General features: G+C 46.4%; 1 protein-coding gene across 1 annotated transcript in view; it reads right to left on the bottom strand.

Moving 5' to 3' along the window:
• NINJ2 (ninjurin 2) overlaps positions 1 to 6,585 on the bottom strand; it is a 94,959-nt gene extending 88,374 nt beyond the window's left edge. The window contains 2 exon segments of the mRNA XM_033223330.1: positions 6,398 to 6,538; positions 6,541 to 6,585. Coding sequence (XP_033079221.1) covers positions 6,398 to 6,538; positions 6,541 to 6,570 — 171 coding nt within the window. The 5' untranslated portion in view covers positions 6,571 to 6,585.
• Between the last annotated feature and the right edge of the window lie 10,851 nt (positions 6,586 to 17,436).

Below are 17,436 nucleotides of genomic sequence, written 5' to 3'. Positions count from 1 at the left end.
ACTCACTATAGATTCAAACAATCTCAATCAAAATCTGTTGTGAATATCAACAAACTAATTGTATAGTTAGTTTATATAGACGAGCAAAAGACCCGCTGGGCGTGGTGGCTCAAGCCTGTAATCCCAGCACTTTGGGAGGCCGAGACGGGTGGATCACGAGGTCAGGAGATCGAGACCATCCTGGCTAACACGGTGAAACCCCGTCTCAGGCCGGGCGCGGTGGCTCAAGCCTGTAATCTCAGCACTTTGGGAGGCCGAGACGGGTGGATCACGAGGTCAGGAGATCGAGACCATCCTGGCTAACACGGTGAAACCCCGTCTCTACTAAAAATACAAAAAACTAGCCGGGCGAGGTGGCGGCGCCTGTAGTCCCAGCTACTCGGGAGGCTGAGGCAGGAGAATGGCGTGAACCCGGGAGGCGAAGCTTGCAGTGAGCTGAGATCCGGCCACTGCACTCCAGCCCGGGCGACAGAGTAAGACTCCGTCTCAAAAAAAAAATAAAAATAGGCCGGGCGCGGTGGCTCAAGCCTGTAATCCCAGCACTTTGGGAGGCCGAGACGGGGGATCACGAGGTCAGGAGATCGAGACCATCCTGGCTAACACGGTGAAACCCCGTCTCTACTAAAAATACAAAAAACTAGCCGGGCGAGGTGGCGGCGCCTGTAGTCCCAGCTACTCAGGAGGCTGAGGCGGGAGAATGGCGTGAACCCGGGAGGCGAAGCTTGCAGTGAGCTGAGATCCGGCCACTGCACTCCAGCCCGGGCGACAGAGTAAGACTCCGTCTCAAAAAAAAAATAAAAATAGGCCGGGCGCGGTGGCTCAAGCCTGTAATCCCAGCACTTTGGGAGGCCGAGACGGGCGGATCACGAGGTCAGGAGATCGAGACCATCCTGGCTAACACGGTGAAACCCCGTCTCTACTAAAAAATATAAAAAATTAGCCGGGCGAGGTGGCGGCGCCTGTAGTCCCAGCTACTCGGGAGGCTGAGGCAGGAGAATGGCATGAACCCGGGAGGCGGAGCTTGCAGTGAGCTGAGATCCGGCCACAGCACTCTAGCCTGGGCGACAGAGCGAGACTCCGTCTCAAAAAAAAAAAAAAATAAAAATAAAAAAATAAAAAAAAAAATAAAAATAAAAATAAATAAATAAATACGTTTATAAATAAATATAAAATAAATAGATAGATATTCCATGTTTATGGATAAGAGGACTCACTATAGATTCAAACAATCTCAATCAAAATCTGTTGTGAATATCAACAAACTAATTGTATAGTTAGTTTATATAGACGAGCAAAAGACCCGCTGGGCATGGTGGCTCAAGCCTGTAATCCCAGCACTTTGGGAAGCTGAGGCGGGTGGATCACGAGGTCAAGAGATCGAGACCATCCTGGCCAACATTGTGAAACCCTGTCTCTACTAAAAGATACAAAAAATTAGCCGGGCGTGGTGGCGGGCGCCGGTAGTCCCAGCTACTCGAGAGGCTGAGGCAGGAGAATCACTTGAACCTGGGAGGCGGAGCTTGCAGTGAGCTGAGATCAGGCCACTGCACTCCAGCCTGGGCGACAGAGCGAGACTCCATCTCAAAAAATAAAAATTAAAAAAAAAAACCACTACATATGGGCAAAACACCTGAACAGACACCTCACTAAAGAAGATGCAAAGGTAGCAGATAAGCATATGAGAAGATTCTCCACATCTTATGTCACTAGGGAAATGCAAATTAAAACAAAAATGGGATATCACTGCACAGCTGCTAGAATGGCCAACATCCAGAACACTGACAATAGCAAATGCTGAGGAGGATGTGGAGCACCCATTCGTTGCTGGTGGGAATGCAAAACAGCATAGCCATTTTGGAAGACAGTTTGGCAGTTTCTTCCAAAACTCAACATACTCTTACCATATGATCCAGGAATTGCAATCCATTGTGTCTTCCCAAATGAATTCAAAATTTATGTTTACACAAAAACCTACACATCCTTTTTTTTTTTGAGACAGAGTCTCACTCTGTTGCCCAGGCTAGAGTGCAGTGGCGTGATCTCAGCTGACTGCAACCTCCGTCTCCCAGGTTCAAGCGATTCTCCTGCCTCAGCCTCCCGAGTAGTTGGGATTACAGGCACCTGCCACCACGCTCGGCTAATTTTTGTATTTTTAGTAGAGGTGGGGTTTCACCATGTTAGTGATAACCAGGCTGGTCTTGAACTCCTGACCTCAAGTGATCCACCCGCCTCAGCCTCCCAAAGTGCTGGGATTACAGGTGTGAGCCACTGCGCCCCGCCAGAGTGGCTTTATACAGAATGATACATAATGCCAAAACGTGGAAGCAACCAAGATGTCCTTCGGTAGGCGAATAAATAAATAAACAGTCGTACATCCAGACACTGGAATATTATTCAGTGCTGAAAAGAAATGAGCTATCAAGCCATGAAAAGACATGGAGGAAACTTAAATGCCATTACTGAGTGAGAGAAGCCAATCTGAAAAGGCTACATATTGTATGATTCCAACTACATGACACTCTGGAAAAGGCAAAACAGAAAGTCAGCCATTGCTAGGGGTTGAGAGGGGAAGGAGCATGAACAGGCAGAATGCAGAGGACTTTTAGGGCAGTGAAACTTCTCTAGTATACTATACAATAGTTGTGGAAACATGTTATTACGCATAGAATGTTTAACGCCAAGAGTGAACCCTCATGCAAACTGTAGACTTTGGGTCATAATGATGTGTCAGTGTAAGGCTCGTCAGTTGTAAAAAAAATGTACCATTTTGGTGGAGGAAGTTGATAATGGGGAATCTATGCATGTAGGGTGAGGGGCTATATGGGAGATCTCTGTGTCTTCCTTCTCAATTTTGCCATGAACCTAAAACTGCTATTATATATATAACTGCTATTATATATTATATAGATATCATATATAACTGCTTATATATATTATATATATATATATGTCTTTAAAAGCAAAACAAACAAAAATACTCCCAGAGTACTTTGTCTATAGACCTTCTTCTATTCATAAGTATTTTTACCTCCACTCCCATCTCTTTCTATCTGTATCTTGCTATACTTAACCTGAGCTATACTGAATTTGCATTTGCTATGGACAAGTCTTAGTTCCTCTTTTAGCAGATCGTCTTCACATTTCCATCAAGATGCAGCACAGGAAGAAAAAAAGGACCCAAGAACTGAATCTGTCTGGGGAACCTGGAACGCCCAAGAGGAGTTCCATTTTGAGAAGGCGCCAGGCTAGGAGCTTAAACTCTGTACTTGGGGACAGGGTTGCAACGCTGGCTCAGAGGGGAAGAAAGGGATCATCCTCAACCTTTCCTTTCATACGTCCAGACTCTGGGAGATGAGCAGTCTTAGCTCCCTGGCAGGGCTACCAGTGAAGGCAGGGAGAAGGGCAGAGGCTTGGAGGCCACAGCCACAGGCTGTAGAAGAAAAGGAGCAGCTCCAGGCATCCAGCTGGTGGAGGCCACCTGCTCTGAGTGCTGTGCGCCACTCTTCACAGCCAGCTGTGCTGCTGCTACCCATCCCAGTCTCACAGGTCCTGACCTGGAGACACATCTGCAACATTGATTATGGAGGCTCAAGTTAATGTTATTTTAGGCTGGTCTCGAACCCCTGACCTCATGATCTGCCCGCCTCGGACTCCCAAAGTGCTGGGGTTACAGGCATGAGCCACCTAGCCCGGCCCTGTTATGCTCTTTCTAATGGATGCTAAAACTATAAAGATGGTCAGCCATGGTGGCTCACACCTGTAATCCCAGCACTTTGGGAAGCGAGGCTTTTGGATCATTTGAGGTCAGGAGTGCGAGACCAGTCTGGCCAATATGGTGAAACTCTGTCTCTACTAAGAGTACAAAAATTAGCTGGGTGTGGTGGTACATGCCTGTAACCCCAGCTACTTGGGAGGCTGAGGCAGGAGAATCACTTGAACCCGGGAGGCGGAGGTTGCAGTGAGCTGAGATCGTGCCACTACACTCCACCCTGGGTGACAGAGTGAGACTCCGTCTCAAAAAAAAAAAATCTGTAAAAATAAACATTATAATAAAAAGTTGTCAGCCATTGATAGTACCTTTACTACCCATTGGTGATCATTGTAACACATTTTGGGGAAACATTGTTTTAACTAAAGAGTGTTATTGTTTTCTTTTTAGAGACAGGGTCTGGCTCTGCTGCCCAGGCTGGAGTGCAATGGCATGATTGTAGATTACTGCAACCTTGAACTCCTGGCTTCAAACAATCCTCCCACCTCAGCCTCCCGAGTAGCTGGGACTACAGGTGCACGCCACCATGCCCAGCTAATCACTTTTAAATTTTTAATAGAGATAGGGTCTTGCTATGTTGCCCAGACTGGTCTCTAGCTCTTGAGCTCAAGTGATCCTCCTGCCTCCGCCTCTGAAATGCTAGGATTACAGGCTTAGGCCACTGTGCCCAGCCAAAAGTGGACAAGAAATTGTAGAAAATAACGGATAATCTTCTGACCAAAGGAAAATGTGAGTTAGATACAAGAATTAAATAGCATATTAGAAGAGACTGAATGACAAATGAAGAGAAAGGCACACTAACACCTTCGTTACCTGCTAGAGATAGAGACATTCATCAAGCCTAGTCAGTCATTTCCTTCTCCTTCCTCCCACCACCTCTTTCCTTCTGAACCTCTGGTTCAGATGCAAAGTCCTTAGTCTGTAACTCTAGATTGTTCAACCCATTAACATATAAGAAAGTTGCTCTTCTGAGAATAATAAGCAGCAACACAGTTTCCGTAACAACCAAGGATCTTATAGAGGCAAGAACTAGAAGTAAGAAGAAAGCACACACCAGGGACAGAAGACATGGACTGGAGGTCTTGGGCCAATTAAGTGACCTTATTCCTATCTCAGAGCCTCTCCAACTCATGGCTTCCTTAACTCATTCATTTAACACATGTTTTCTAAAGCACTTAGTGTGTACCAAGAGTTGCGTCATGCACGAGGGCTACAGCAGTGAATAAAACAGGGGAGGCCCTGATCTCAGAGATCTTGTGTCCTAGTGAGAGTGACAGGCAATACATACTAGATAAACAAGCAATGTAACTTTAGGTGGTGAGCAGTGCTGTGAAAGAAATTAAACAAATGATAAAGACAAATTGGGGAGGAGGCATCCTGTAAAGAGGTTGGTCAGAGGAGGTCTCCCTGGGGAAGTAGCATTTGAGCTGAGACCTGAATGTACTAGGAAGGGCCAGTCAGGAGATAAGCCAGGGAAAGAAGGTTGCAGACAGAGGGACCAGCAAGCCTCGCGGTGGGACCGCTGTCGGGGCTGGCTGCCAATCCAGGAGAACAACACTGGGTATGCAGTTGTACTTGGTGAATGGTTTTGATCCAGCACACCAAGCAGTCCTGCAAGTTCCCTGGTGGTGCCTCAACGGTGAAGGGGCCAAGGACAGAGACTCTGCCAGACTCACGTCTCCCTGCCCAAAACACACACAGAGAACGAGAGAGAGAGAGACGCATGCACATACTCTGCTTCAACAAAACAGCTCTTCTTTAATCTGAAGTCTATATTGGGTGGCTGCTTAAGATTTTGTTCAAGGACCAGGTTCAGGGATCAGAAATTCTTGATCTCAAAAGTCCTTTTTCACACTTGGTTTGATTGTCTGAATGTTACACAGCAGTTACAGAGGTGGTCATAGAAGAGTTGATTCTATTCTACCCGTTGACAGGGAGTCAGGGAGTGCAGCTCCCAGCAATCTGGCTCTCCTCTCACCGTAACAGCCCACCCCTCTCCCCTCCAGTGGTGGACTGGAACCTCTGATGCCTTCCAAGCCCATTCCAGCTAGAGAAGGACACACGTCTCTGCTTCTTCCTAGGAGAGCAGACTGATTTCCTTTCCCTGCACTGTCCGAATGAGACGCTTTCTGTCCTACACAGTAGAGCTTTGTGAAGATAGCCGAGAAACGGCTCAAGTTTTTTCCAACCTGTAAAATGCAAAGTTGGCCAGCTGCCTCTCTTCCTAGCCTCAAAACTCATATCATTCCTGTCTCCAAAGAACTGCCCGGCAGCTCTGAGAGACGTCTCTACTGTCCTGGGGCTTGGGGAAAGCACTGCTCAGAATGTGAAATCATTTTCTGGTAATACGGATCTAATTAGCTCTTTGACTGACAAGAGGAAGCAGAGGCCAAAAGGGATTTAACCAATCTGTTTTTCAGATATTTCAAAACAAGTGAAGAACCAGACAGGGAAATGGAGAGAAAGAGAAAATAAAGAGACAAAGCCTAGGGAGCATTTGGAGAAGGGGGCGAGTAAGAAAGAGAACGGGGAGGGAGACTATCAAGTGACTAAAGTATCAACCCTCTGTTCTTCCAGCTTCACCTCTACTCCCAATTTCCCCTCTGCTCTCTTCCAGAGAGAACTTACTTGAAGGTTGATGATTTCTCTTTCTGATTCCATCTCACTGTCCTCAAGTCCCTTCACACGCACCGGGTGCTGGGAACAGACTGCGTGGGCTCCTCCAGGCTCTGCCGTCTGAGTCTCTGCGGCTTTCTTGGGATGGGAGAGAGAGCACACAGCTGGCGGGACAGACCTGCCATTCATCCCTCTGATGTGGGATGCCCGTCTTGGCTGCAGCCCCTGGGGGAGGTGTACACAGGCACACGCGTGTGTGTGTGTGCACATGCGTGTGCTCCAGGAGGTGGCACCTGGCACATTGAGAGGTGGCCTTCTGAGTTGGTAGTGACGGCGTCATTTTCACCAGTGGCTCTGGTGACCTTCCGGTCCCAGCAGAGCCCTCTGAAGTCACCAGCCTGCTTTCAGCTAGGAGCTTTACGACTGGCAAAGAAATCCTGCATATTTATCAAGGAAATTGAAAAACAGCCTGAGGACAACACTATCTGACTTCACTGCTGAGTGGGGTCCCCAGTTCCCACGGGTGGGGTGACCTCCAGCACAATCTCAATACTGAGGCATTGGGATTTCTGTTGTTCTTTGCTTTGTTCCCTATATCCCTGAAAGTTTTTTTAAAAATTGTAGTTTACCTAATAGGCTCCAAAGCATAGGCTGTATTCTACAAAGTGAGTAAACAATATGTTTTTACTGACAAATTGTTTGATTCCTTCAACTCCTCCCTTGATTAGCCATAGAGGGAGCAGGGAGAAGTTGTACCTTCGAAGCCTGTTTATGCAAGTAGCAGTATTCTCCCTACGTTTAAAATAAAATTACCAAGGGCGAGTCTTTTTTTAGAAAGTTTCTTTTTTTTCCTCTCCTGTTTACCTTAGAACCCAAAACTCTTCTGGCTTGTTCCTGAAGCAAGGTTTAGACACAAGCTTGCGCACGTGTGGGTGTGGGGATGTCCGTAGATGTGCATGGCAGGGTGTTAACCTGTAATCCAATTCAGGGCTTAAAGAGGTGCGGGCGGGAGGAAGACAGGCAGAGTCACACGTTTACTCTCACCACATTCAAATGTTAAAAAAAAAAAAAAAGGTGATTTCTTCAGTTCTATGAAATGCCTTTATAAGTTCCCATCCCTCTGGACAGTGGTGTGAGGGAGGGTTGGACAATTGCATGGGGGCCATATTTTAGTTTAATCTATGAAGCATAGTTGGATTTAATCATTTAAATGGTAAACAGTCCACTTTAGACACATGCTCAGTCTTTCAGATTTGCAGAAGTTGGCATCTAGTTGCATGGGATGGGTGGGGTGTGGACGGTTCTTGGATCTATCCTGTGAACTCTCCATCTCTGCTCGTTTCTGTCCTAGAGCTGCTGGGCCCGTGGGCCTGCCCGAGTTGCTGACTGCTGAGGAGACACAGGTCCTGCTCCAGGGTCTCCTGCTGGCACTGGTGGCTGATGTCTGATATTGGGCTGGAGTCACTCATGGGCAATTCTCTTTCTGCTTCTGAGATCCAGTGGTCTCCGTTGCTGTCTGTGCTACCTTGGCTCATGGCAATGTGGACCGTCCTGAGACCTGGCTTTGACTTGTATGCACCCCCATCCCACTATATCCGCTCAGTGGCCAACATCTCTAAGATAAACCCCTCGAAATTTTCCTGCGAGATGCTTGACCAGTGCTCCTGAGCCCCCTTGGACACATGGGAACGGACGGCTGCTGATGGAGGGCTGGGGAAAGGCAAGCTCAGCCCGACTTCCAGCAGAGTTTGCTCTGATGTGGCTGCTCCAGTTGGCACAGGGCAGCCTGTGGGGTGATCTCCTTCCACATTCCCAAATGGGAATTAGAACCCACTCTTCTCAGCACTGCTTAAAACATCTCCCAGTAATATCTATCACCCCACCCCTCATAATAACACCACCATGTAACAAGCACTATTCTAAGCACTTTTTTTTTTTTTTTTGAGATGGAGTCTCGCTCTGTTGCCCAGGCTGGTGTGCAGTGGTGCCATCTCGGCTCACTACAGCCTCCGCCTCCTGGGTTCAAGCGATTCTCCTGCCTCAGCCTCCTGAGTAGCTGAGATTACAGGCGTGTGCCACTACGCTCGGCTAATTTTTATATTTTTAGTAGAGATGGGGTTTCACCATGTTGGCCAGGCTGATCTCAAACTCCTGACCACAGGTGATCCACCCGCCTCGGCCTCCCAATGTGCTGGGATTACAGGCGTGAGCCACCGCGCCCGGCCTATTCTGAGCACTTCAATGTTTACTCACCTTATGGAGTTTTCATAACCATTCCGGGAAGTTGGTAATGTTGTTATTGCTGTTTTACAGATGAGGAAACAGAGGCACAAAGAGGTTACGAAGTTGCCCGAAGTTGAACCAAGATTGAAATCTGGGAAATCTAGTTTCCGAGTCCATCTTCTTATCCATGACTTTGGCTCAGAGAGGAACAACTGAACCGTTATGTCTGAATACCTCCTTTCTCTTCCATGAGTTCACTTCTTCCCATAGTCCCCTTAATCCAGGATCAGAAAAGGTATGCTGTGTCTTCCTTTTTTTTTTCTCCTGTTTGGCTGGGATATATCTGATGTAGAATTCAATGACAACAATTCAAAGGGAAATGAAGAAATTTAGAAAATCCTCTCTCTCAACAAAACCTGGTTGTCAAAAATATTGTCTTGGCTGGGCAGTGTGGCTCGCACCCGTAATCCCAGCATTTCGGGAGGCCAAAGCAGAAGGATCTCTTGAGCCCAGGAGTTCAAGACCAGCTTGAGCAACATAGTGAGATCCCATCTGTACAAGAAATTTTTGGCTGGGCCTGGTGGCTCACACCTGTAATCCCAGCATTGTGGGAAGTAGAAGCAGGGGGTCACTTGAGCCTAAGGGTTCGAGGCCAGCCTGGGAAACACAGTGAGATCCTGTCTCTACAAAAAAAAATTTTTTTTTAATTTAGCTACATGTGGCAGCTTGCAGCACCTGTAGTCCCAGGTACTCAGGAGGCTGAGGTGGGAGAACTGCTTGAGCCTGGGAGCTCAAGGTTGCAGTGAGCTATGATCATGACACTGCACTCTAGCCTGAGGTGATGGAGCAAGACCATGTCTTTAAAAAAAGAAAAAAAATCTTGCTGGAAAACCTTATTTTGGATACCAGAAGCAAAATATTAACTATTTCTTTCTCTTTGCACTCCTGTTGTGAAAATCCTCATTATCTTTTAGAAAATATGGATACATCTGGCTGAATAGAGGGAAACAGGAACAAAAAAAATGCAAAAGAGAAAAGTACTTGAATATATTTCAAAAAATTTCCTATTAATAAGCACATTAGTTTGAAAAGGAAACAGCTGTAATTGGTTATAATAATGGTTTTGGTTTGGCAAGATCTTTCTGGATTTGGACCTTTCCCCATCTCACAAGCATCGTTTGGAAGTAAACAGAAAAAAGGCTTTGGAAAATGGTTTATCTACCATATCTACCGCCTGTAACCCTGGACCAGGGACCAGCAAAGTTTTTCTTTTTCATTTCACTTTTTTATAAAATTCAAATTGCTATATGACGCTTTTTAATTTTAATTTTTATTTTTTGAGACAGGATCTCACTCTGTCACCCAGGCTGGTGTGCAGTGGCACAATCTCTGCTCACTGCAACCTCCACCTCCTGGGCTTAAGTGATCCTCCCACCTCAGGCCCCAACCCCCAGCCCAGTAGCTGGGATTACAAGCACGTGCCACCATGCCTGGCTAATTTCAGTATTTTTTGTAGAGACAGGGGTTTCGCCATGTTGCCCAGGCTGGTCTCGAACTCCTGAGCTCAAGCGATCCGCTCGCCTTGATCTCTCAAAGTGCTGGAATTACAGGTGTGAGTCACTGTGCCCAGCCAGCAAACTTTTTCTGTAAAGGGCCAGAGAGCCAATATTTTTTAGCCTCTGTGAGTCATATGATTTCTGCTGCAATTACTCAATTCTATAATAATGTGAAAACAGTCATAGACAACATGTAAATGAATGAGTGTGGGAGTGTTCCAATAAAACTTTATTTACAGAACGAATCAGATATAAAAACAGACCAGAGTTGGCTCCACAGGTTGTAGTCTGCTGACCGCTGCTCTAGAATTTGATCAGAGTCTTTGAAGTCTAATTCCCACTTGAGAGGCAACTGCTGAGTCTCTACCACGTCGATATTGGGTTAAACGCTGTGGGGATATAAAAGCACCACATGCGTGCCCTGGTGAGACACTCGATGGCAAGGGAATCTGTAGGGGAGAGTGTTGCTGACATTTGGCTGGTACTGAAACTGCACCTACGCGGAAGCTATCACTGTGGACGGAAATGGTTTCTCTTTTTCTGTACTGCCAGGGTGATTTTTGTGGTGTAAAGCCAGAGGGACATTTTTAGGGAGACTGTCTCTTGGAAAGTATATTTTAGAATATCCTTGAACTTATAGATAAGTAGACATTCAGAGTGACTCAGAAACCACTCCAAGTCTGGTTTCATGGAATGAGGGGCCTACAATGAGGCCCTAGGGATCTTGCTTTGTAGAAGGAGCAAAGCATTGTTGAAGGATACTCAAGAAGGCGGCAGTAAGAAGATCCTTTAATTTTGAAGTGTGGGAAAAGCTCTAGGGTGAAAGCCAGGCGGCCTGGGTTCCTCTCAGTGTGCTGAGTCACTGTGTTTTTCGGCAAGTCACTTAACTTCTCTGGGGTTTACATTCTTCTTTGTGAATGTGAAGCTATCAAAAGAGTGATTCCTAAGATTCCTTCCAGCTCTTAAATTCTGTTTCTAATGTGTGTTTTGGCCAGGCGTGGTGGCTCACACTTGTAATCCAGCACCGAGGCAGGCAGATCACCTGGGGTCAGGAGTTTGAGACCAGCCTGGTCAACATGGTGAAATCCCATCTCTACTAAAAATACAAAAATTAACTGGGCATGGTGGTGCATGCCTGTCATCCCAGCTACTTGGGAAGCTGAGGCACACGAGAATGGCTTGAACCCTGGAGGTGGAGGTTGCAGTGAGCCGAGATGGCACCACTGCACTCCAGCCTGGGTGACAGAGCGAGACTCTGTCTCAAAAAAAAAAAAAAAAAAAGTTTCTATTAAATACTTCCTGTGTAACAGTGTAAGATCTCAGATACAGGTCTAAATTTCAGTGTGTAAAAGTTGAGGGCTAGAAATTATTGGCTTTTTAAAACATTGAAACAGAGCAAGAAGAATCGAATGCTTTTAGTTTAATTTTACCAATAAGACCCTCCCTGATGGAAAATTTATGTAATTAGAAAAATTTTAGGGAAAATTACCACGATCTGTTGCCTCTGCTAATGGAGACTGAGTAGGGCAGACCCGCGTCAAACAAGATACAGAAGTGAGAATAAAAGCGGACTATGGAACATGCTTACAAAATCACTTATGCCCATGTACACATTAACTCAGCTGCTTTCAAATTCACTTCTCCAGGAATCCCAGGGCCAGCAGGGATGGCAAAGGGAGGCTTTCTGAGGGTCTGTGGAGGGAGCCGGTAGTGCAGTCAGTGTTATTGAACGTCTCCATCTTCACTCTTCAATGTAGTAGCCATTAGCCACATAGCCAATCGAGCACATGAAACTTGGTTGGCTGAGTAAGAATTTGAGTTTTAAATTCGATTTAGTTTCAATACATTCACATAGTTTGATTTTATTTATTTTTAAATTTATTTTAGAGACAGGGTCTTACTCTGTCACCCAGGCTGGAGTATAGTACACAATCATAGCTCACTGCAGCCTTGAACTCCTGGGCTTAAGTAATCCACAGCCTTAGCCGCCACAAGTGCTGGGATTACAAGCGTGAGCTACTGCAGCTGGCCTCAATTCACCTTTTTTTTTTTTTTTTTTGAGGCAGAGTCTCACTTTGTCGCCCAGGCTGGAGTGCACTGGTGTGATCTCAGCTCACTGCAACCTCCACCTCCCGGGTTCAAGCAATTCTCATGCCTCAGCCTCTCGAGTAGCCAGAATTACAGGCGTGTACTATGCCCCGCTAATTTTTTTGTGTATTTTCAGTAGAGATGTGGTTTCACCATGTTGACCAGGCTGGTCTCAAACTCCCGACCTCAGGTGATCCGCCCACCTCGACTTCCCAAAGTGTTAGAATTACAGGCGTGAGCACCGTGCCCAGCCTCTGAATTCACATTTAAGTAGTCATATTTAAGTAGCTAGTAGCTACCCTATTGGCCAGTGGAACTATCGACCAAAATTCTACATTTAGAATTCTGTCACTGCGTATGTATCACTTCTGTTCAGGCTGCTCACGCCTGGGTCAGAAGTCAGGCACACAGTCTTGTGGGAATGCCCCTGAGGCCTGGGCACGCTCTTGGTGGTGGTGAGTAAAATTTCCCTTCGCTCTTTCGCTCCCAGAGGAGGGGGATTTTAACTGTGACTCACTGTTCAATGAATGATTAAGAACAGAGCCTCTGGCCCGCACGGTGGCTCACGCCTGTTATCCCAGCACTCTGGGTGGCTGGGGGGTGGGGGGGGTGGATCACGAGGTCAGGAGTTCGAGATCAGCCTGGCCGAGATGGTGAGACCCCCCCCCCCCCCCCCCCCCGTCTCTACTAAAAATACAAAAAAAGTAGCTGGGCGTGGTAGTGCGCGCCTGCAGTCCCAGCTACTTGGGAGGCGGAGGCAGGAGCATTGCTTGAACCCGGCACAGGGAGGTTGCAGTGAGCCGAGATCACATCACGGCACTCAAGCCTGGCAACAGAGCAAGACTCTGTCTCAAAAAACAACAAAAAAAAGGTGCCTGGCACTCTCGGTGGCTTAAGGGAGAGGAATAGCTGATCTCTTCTTAGTGATAGGAGAGAGACAGAGATCAGTGGTTTGCAAACTTTTGGAAGATGAGAAATCCTTCTCTTAAATGTGATCTTACGTGGAAGTGAACATAAAGCAGATTAAAGGGAAGCTGCTCGAATTCTAGAGTCACATCCAGCTCTGCCCTATCTGTCCCGTCCCCTCCACCCCCGACAACTGCCCCGCTCCATTTCTCAAGCTGCCCCTCAAGGCACCTCTTGGGAACCAATGGACTTCTGCTCAGGGGACATGGGCGATAAGCCTCTAAGGGCTGGTGTGTGTGGGCTGGGCAACCCCAAGACACACAAAATTGGATGGAGGTTTCAAGTCTGGAAGTGATATTTAAACCAGGAAAAAAAGGCCAGGGCGGTGTCTCACACCTGTAATCCCAGCACTTTGGGAGGCCGAGGTGGGTGGATCACCTGAGGTAAGGAGCTCAAGACCAACCTGGCCAACATAATGAAACCCCGTCTCTACTAAACACACACACACACACACAATTAGCCAGGCGTGGTGGCAGACGCCTGTAATCCCAGCTACTTGGGAGGCTGAGGCAGGAGAATCTCTTGAACCCGGAAGGCGGAGGTTGCAGTGAGTCAAGATCGACCCACTGCACTCCAGCCTGGGTGACAAGAGTGAAACTCCTTCAAAATAAATAAAAATAAGTAAATAAATAAGGAGAAAAAAAAAAAGAATAGGAAAAAGAAGGTTTACAAAGCACAGTCAAAATTACAGCCACTTATCTAGGCATGACAGGATGCTGGCCCACAGGGCCTTTTTTACTGACAAAGTGTTCCTCAGACACCCCACCTATGAGGCATTCTTGCCAAAAATATTGAAACTGAATATGCTGTAGCTCTAATTTCCAGTTTATAGGAAACACAGGGAAGATAGGAGTATATTAAAGATACTCAGGGATGGATTAAAGCTGGGAAATTCTACAGTGCAAACAACCTGACCTGGTTTCTTCAACAAATAAATTAGAGGGAAAAAGAAAAGAAGAAGGAATTCATAGATGAAAACTTAAGAGACAGGGCCTGGGTGCAGCAACTCACATCTATAATCCCAGCACTTCAGGAGGCTGAGGCAGGTGGATCACTTAAGTCTAGGAGTTCAAGACCAGCCTGGGCAGCACAAGGAGATTCTGTCTCTACAGATAATTTTTTAAAATTAGCCTAGGCTGGGCATGGTGGCTCACACCTGTAATCCCAGCATTTTGGGAGGCTGGGGTGGGTGGATCACCTGAGATCAGGAGTTTGAGACCAGCCTGGCCAATGTGGTGAAACCCCATCTTCACTAAAATACAAATATTAGCCAGGCATATGGCGCATGCTTGTAATCCCAGCTACCCGGGATGCTGAGGCAGGAGAATTGCCTGAACCCAGGAAGCGGAGGTTGCAGTGAGCCAACATCGTGCCATTGCCCTCCTGGGTGGCAAGAGTGAAACTCCATCTGGAAAATAAAATTAGCCTGGTGTGGTGGCAAGCAGCTGTAGTTCCCAGCTACTAGGGAGGTTGAGTTGGGAGGACTGCTTGAGCCCAGGAGTTCAAGGCTGCAGTAAGCTGTGATCATGTCACTGCACTCCAACCTGGGTGACAGAGGGAGACTCATCTCAAAAAAAAAAAAAAAGAAAAAAAACACCTAAGAGACATAGCAACCAAATACAGCGTATAGACTTTGTTTGGATTATGTTGCAAACAAACCAACTGAATAATAAAACCTATACCAGATAACCAGGGACATTTGAATACTGATTAGGTATCTAATATTATTAAGGATATTTTGTTAACTTTAGGTGATATATGGTATTTTGGCTATGTTAATAAAAAGAGTCATTGTTTTTAGAGATTATTTGAGATGGAACAATATGTTGTATTTGCTTCAAAATAATCCAGTGGTAGGGTGGTGAGTAGGAATACAGATGAAACTAGATTGCTCATGTGTTAATAATTGTTGAAAATGGGTTTTGGGTACATTAAGATATATTACTCTGTTTTTGTGTATCTTGGAAAATTTCTATAACTAAAAGCTTTTCTAAATGGCAGGGAAACCACAAAGTGTTCCTCAGACAGATATGTCTGAATGTCACTGATGCACTATGTCTCAAATTGCACAGGGGACTCTGGTCCGGGTGTGGGGAGGAGAGGATGCAAGCTTGAAGATGGCAGTGGAGAGTGGACAGAAGAGACAGCAGCCAAGTCTTTAAGACTGGGTGGAAGCGTAGGAATGGAGTTCTGAGTAGAGGATGGAAATCAGAGCTTAGAGTCTCAAGAAAACCACAACAAACCCTCCAATGGAGGTACCAGTTCAACCACCACTTCATTTTACAAATGAGAGAAGCAGTTCAGTGTTAAGGTGGGACTAGAGACTTGCGAGATGAGCTTCCTGACTATCCCCTTAATCACACAGATGTGTACATCGGAATGTGTGAGACAGAGAGATAGAGAAAAACTAACACAGGAATAGTTGCTTTCAGAGTACTTTATGCTTTCAGAGTACTTTGTACATATTTTATTTGATTTGATCTTCACGATGACCCAGTAGCAATTTACAGATGAGGAAGCTAAAACCAAAGTGTCCTGTCCAGGATTACACAGCTGGTGATGGAGCCAGGACTCAATTTGAAATTTCTTCCTTCCAATTCTTTCTTAACATAGACCCCCCCAATCCTCAATACATGTACAGCACATGTGCACACGTGCACACACACACACGCACACACAAGCGCGCACACACACGTGTGTGCACACACGCACACACACATGCACGCACACACGCACACACATACATGCACACACATGCATGCACGCACACACATGCGCACACGCGCGTGCACACTCATGCACACACATGCACACACATTCACACACACGCACACACGCATGCGCGCACACACGCGCGTGCACACACGTCATTAATGCTACTTGTACGGTGGAGTTCAACATGTTGTTGATAGTAACTCACCATCCCCTAAGGAGACAGACATAGTTTTGACTCCCGGTCCTGTTGTTTACTAGGGGTGTGTGTGTGTGTGTGTGTGTAAATAGACTGTTTTTTTTAGAGCTGTTTTAGGTTCTCAGCAAAATCAATCAGAAAGTACAGAGAGTTCTCCTCCATCACCCCAACTCACGGCCTCCCACACGGTCAACATCCCACAGCAGAGTGGTGCGTTTGTTGCAATCATTGAACCTACCTTGACACATCATTATCACCCAAAGTCCACAGTTTACATGAGCGTTCACCCTTGGCATGGTACATTCAGGGGGTGTTGACTAGCTGTGTTTTTGAGCAACTTACTTTGCTTCCTTTCTCCCTGTGAAGGTGGGGATCGCAGTACCTGTTTCAGAAAGATCACTATGAGAACTAAATTAAATCAGATCATGCATATCAAGCAAATTACCTGCCTGGCACAGAGTTAAAGAAACCAGTAAATGGAGCTAATGTTAATATTCATACGAATCCCTTCAGTCTGAGCCTGGCTGTGTAACTGCCGAATCTTCCCCTTGTTCTCCTTGATATCAGCCCAGAACCTCTTGTTTGTGCCTGGATGACTCTGCCAGAGATGATTTCTAGAAGTTCCTTAAAGATATTAGTCTGTGGGCTGGGCACGGTGGCTCATGCCTGCAATGCCAGCACTTTGGGCTGCCAAGGCGAGTGGATCACCTGAGGTCAGGAGTTCGAGATCAGCCTGGCCAACATGGTGAAACCTCGTCTCTACTAAAAATACAAAAATTAGCTGGGCGTGGTGGCAGGTGCCCGTAATTCCAGCTACTAGGAGGCCGAGGTGAGAGAATCGCTTGAACCCAGGAGGCGGAGGTTGCAGTGAGCCAAGATCGTGCCATTGCACTCCAGCCTGGGCAACAAGAGCGAAACTCTGTATCAAGAAAAAAAAAATACACACACACACACACATTAGCCTGTGAAGATTTACTGTGCTGATAAGAGGAACTTAATGTTTGGTTCTTGGGGAAAGAACTGTTAGGCAAGCAGGTATGCAATAGATACAGGTTCACAGAATGAACCCTTATGGTGGGCTGCGGGACAAAAAAAGTTTCCAATTTGGACCCCTCAGGAAGAGAAACAGAAGGGGAAGAGAAAGCGCAGAAGGGAACAATCATAGCGTGGGGACGAGCCGCTGCTTTTAGCCACGGCGACGGTGAAATCAACAAACTTTTTTCAGTGGGGTTTGTCGAAGAAGACCTTCAATACTGTGAACTATGGAATATGCAAAATGAGAACTATCTTGTGCGTTTCTATCTCCT

This window comes from Trachypithecus francoisi, unplaced genomic scaffold (genome assembly GCF_009764315.1).
Source record: "Trachypithecus francoisi isolate TF-2019V2 unplaced genomic scaffold, Tfra_2.0 Lachesis_group11, whole genome shotgun sequence".
Taxonomy (NCBI): Eukaryota; Metazoa; Chordata; class Mammalia; order Primates; family Cercopithecidae; genus Trachypithecus; species Trachypithecus francoisi.
Note: the sequence above shows the minus strand (reverse complement) of the source record. Positions and strands in the feature narration are given on the sequence as shown.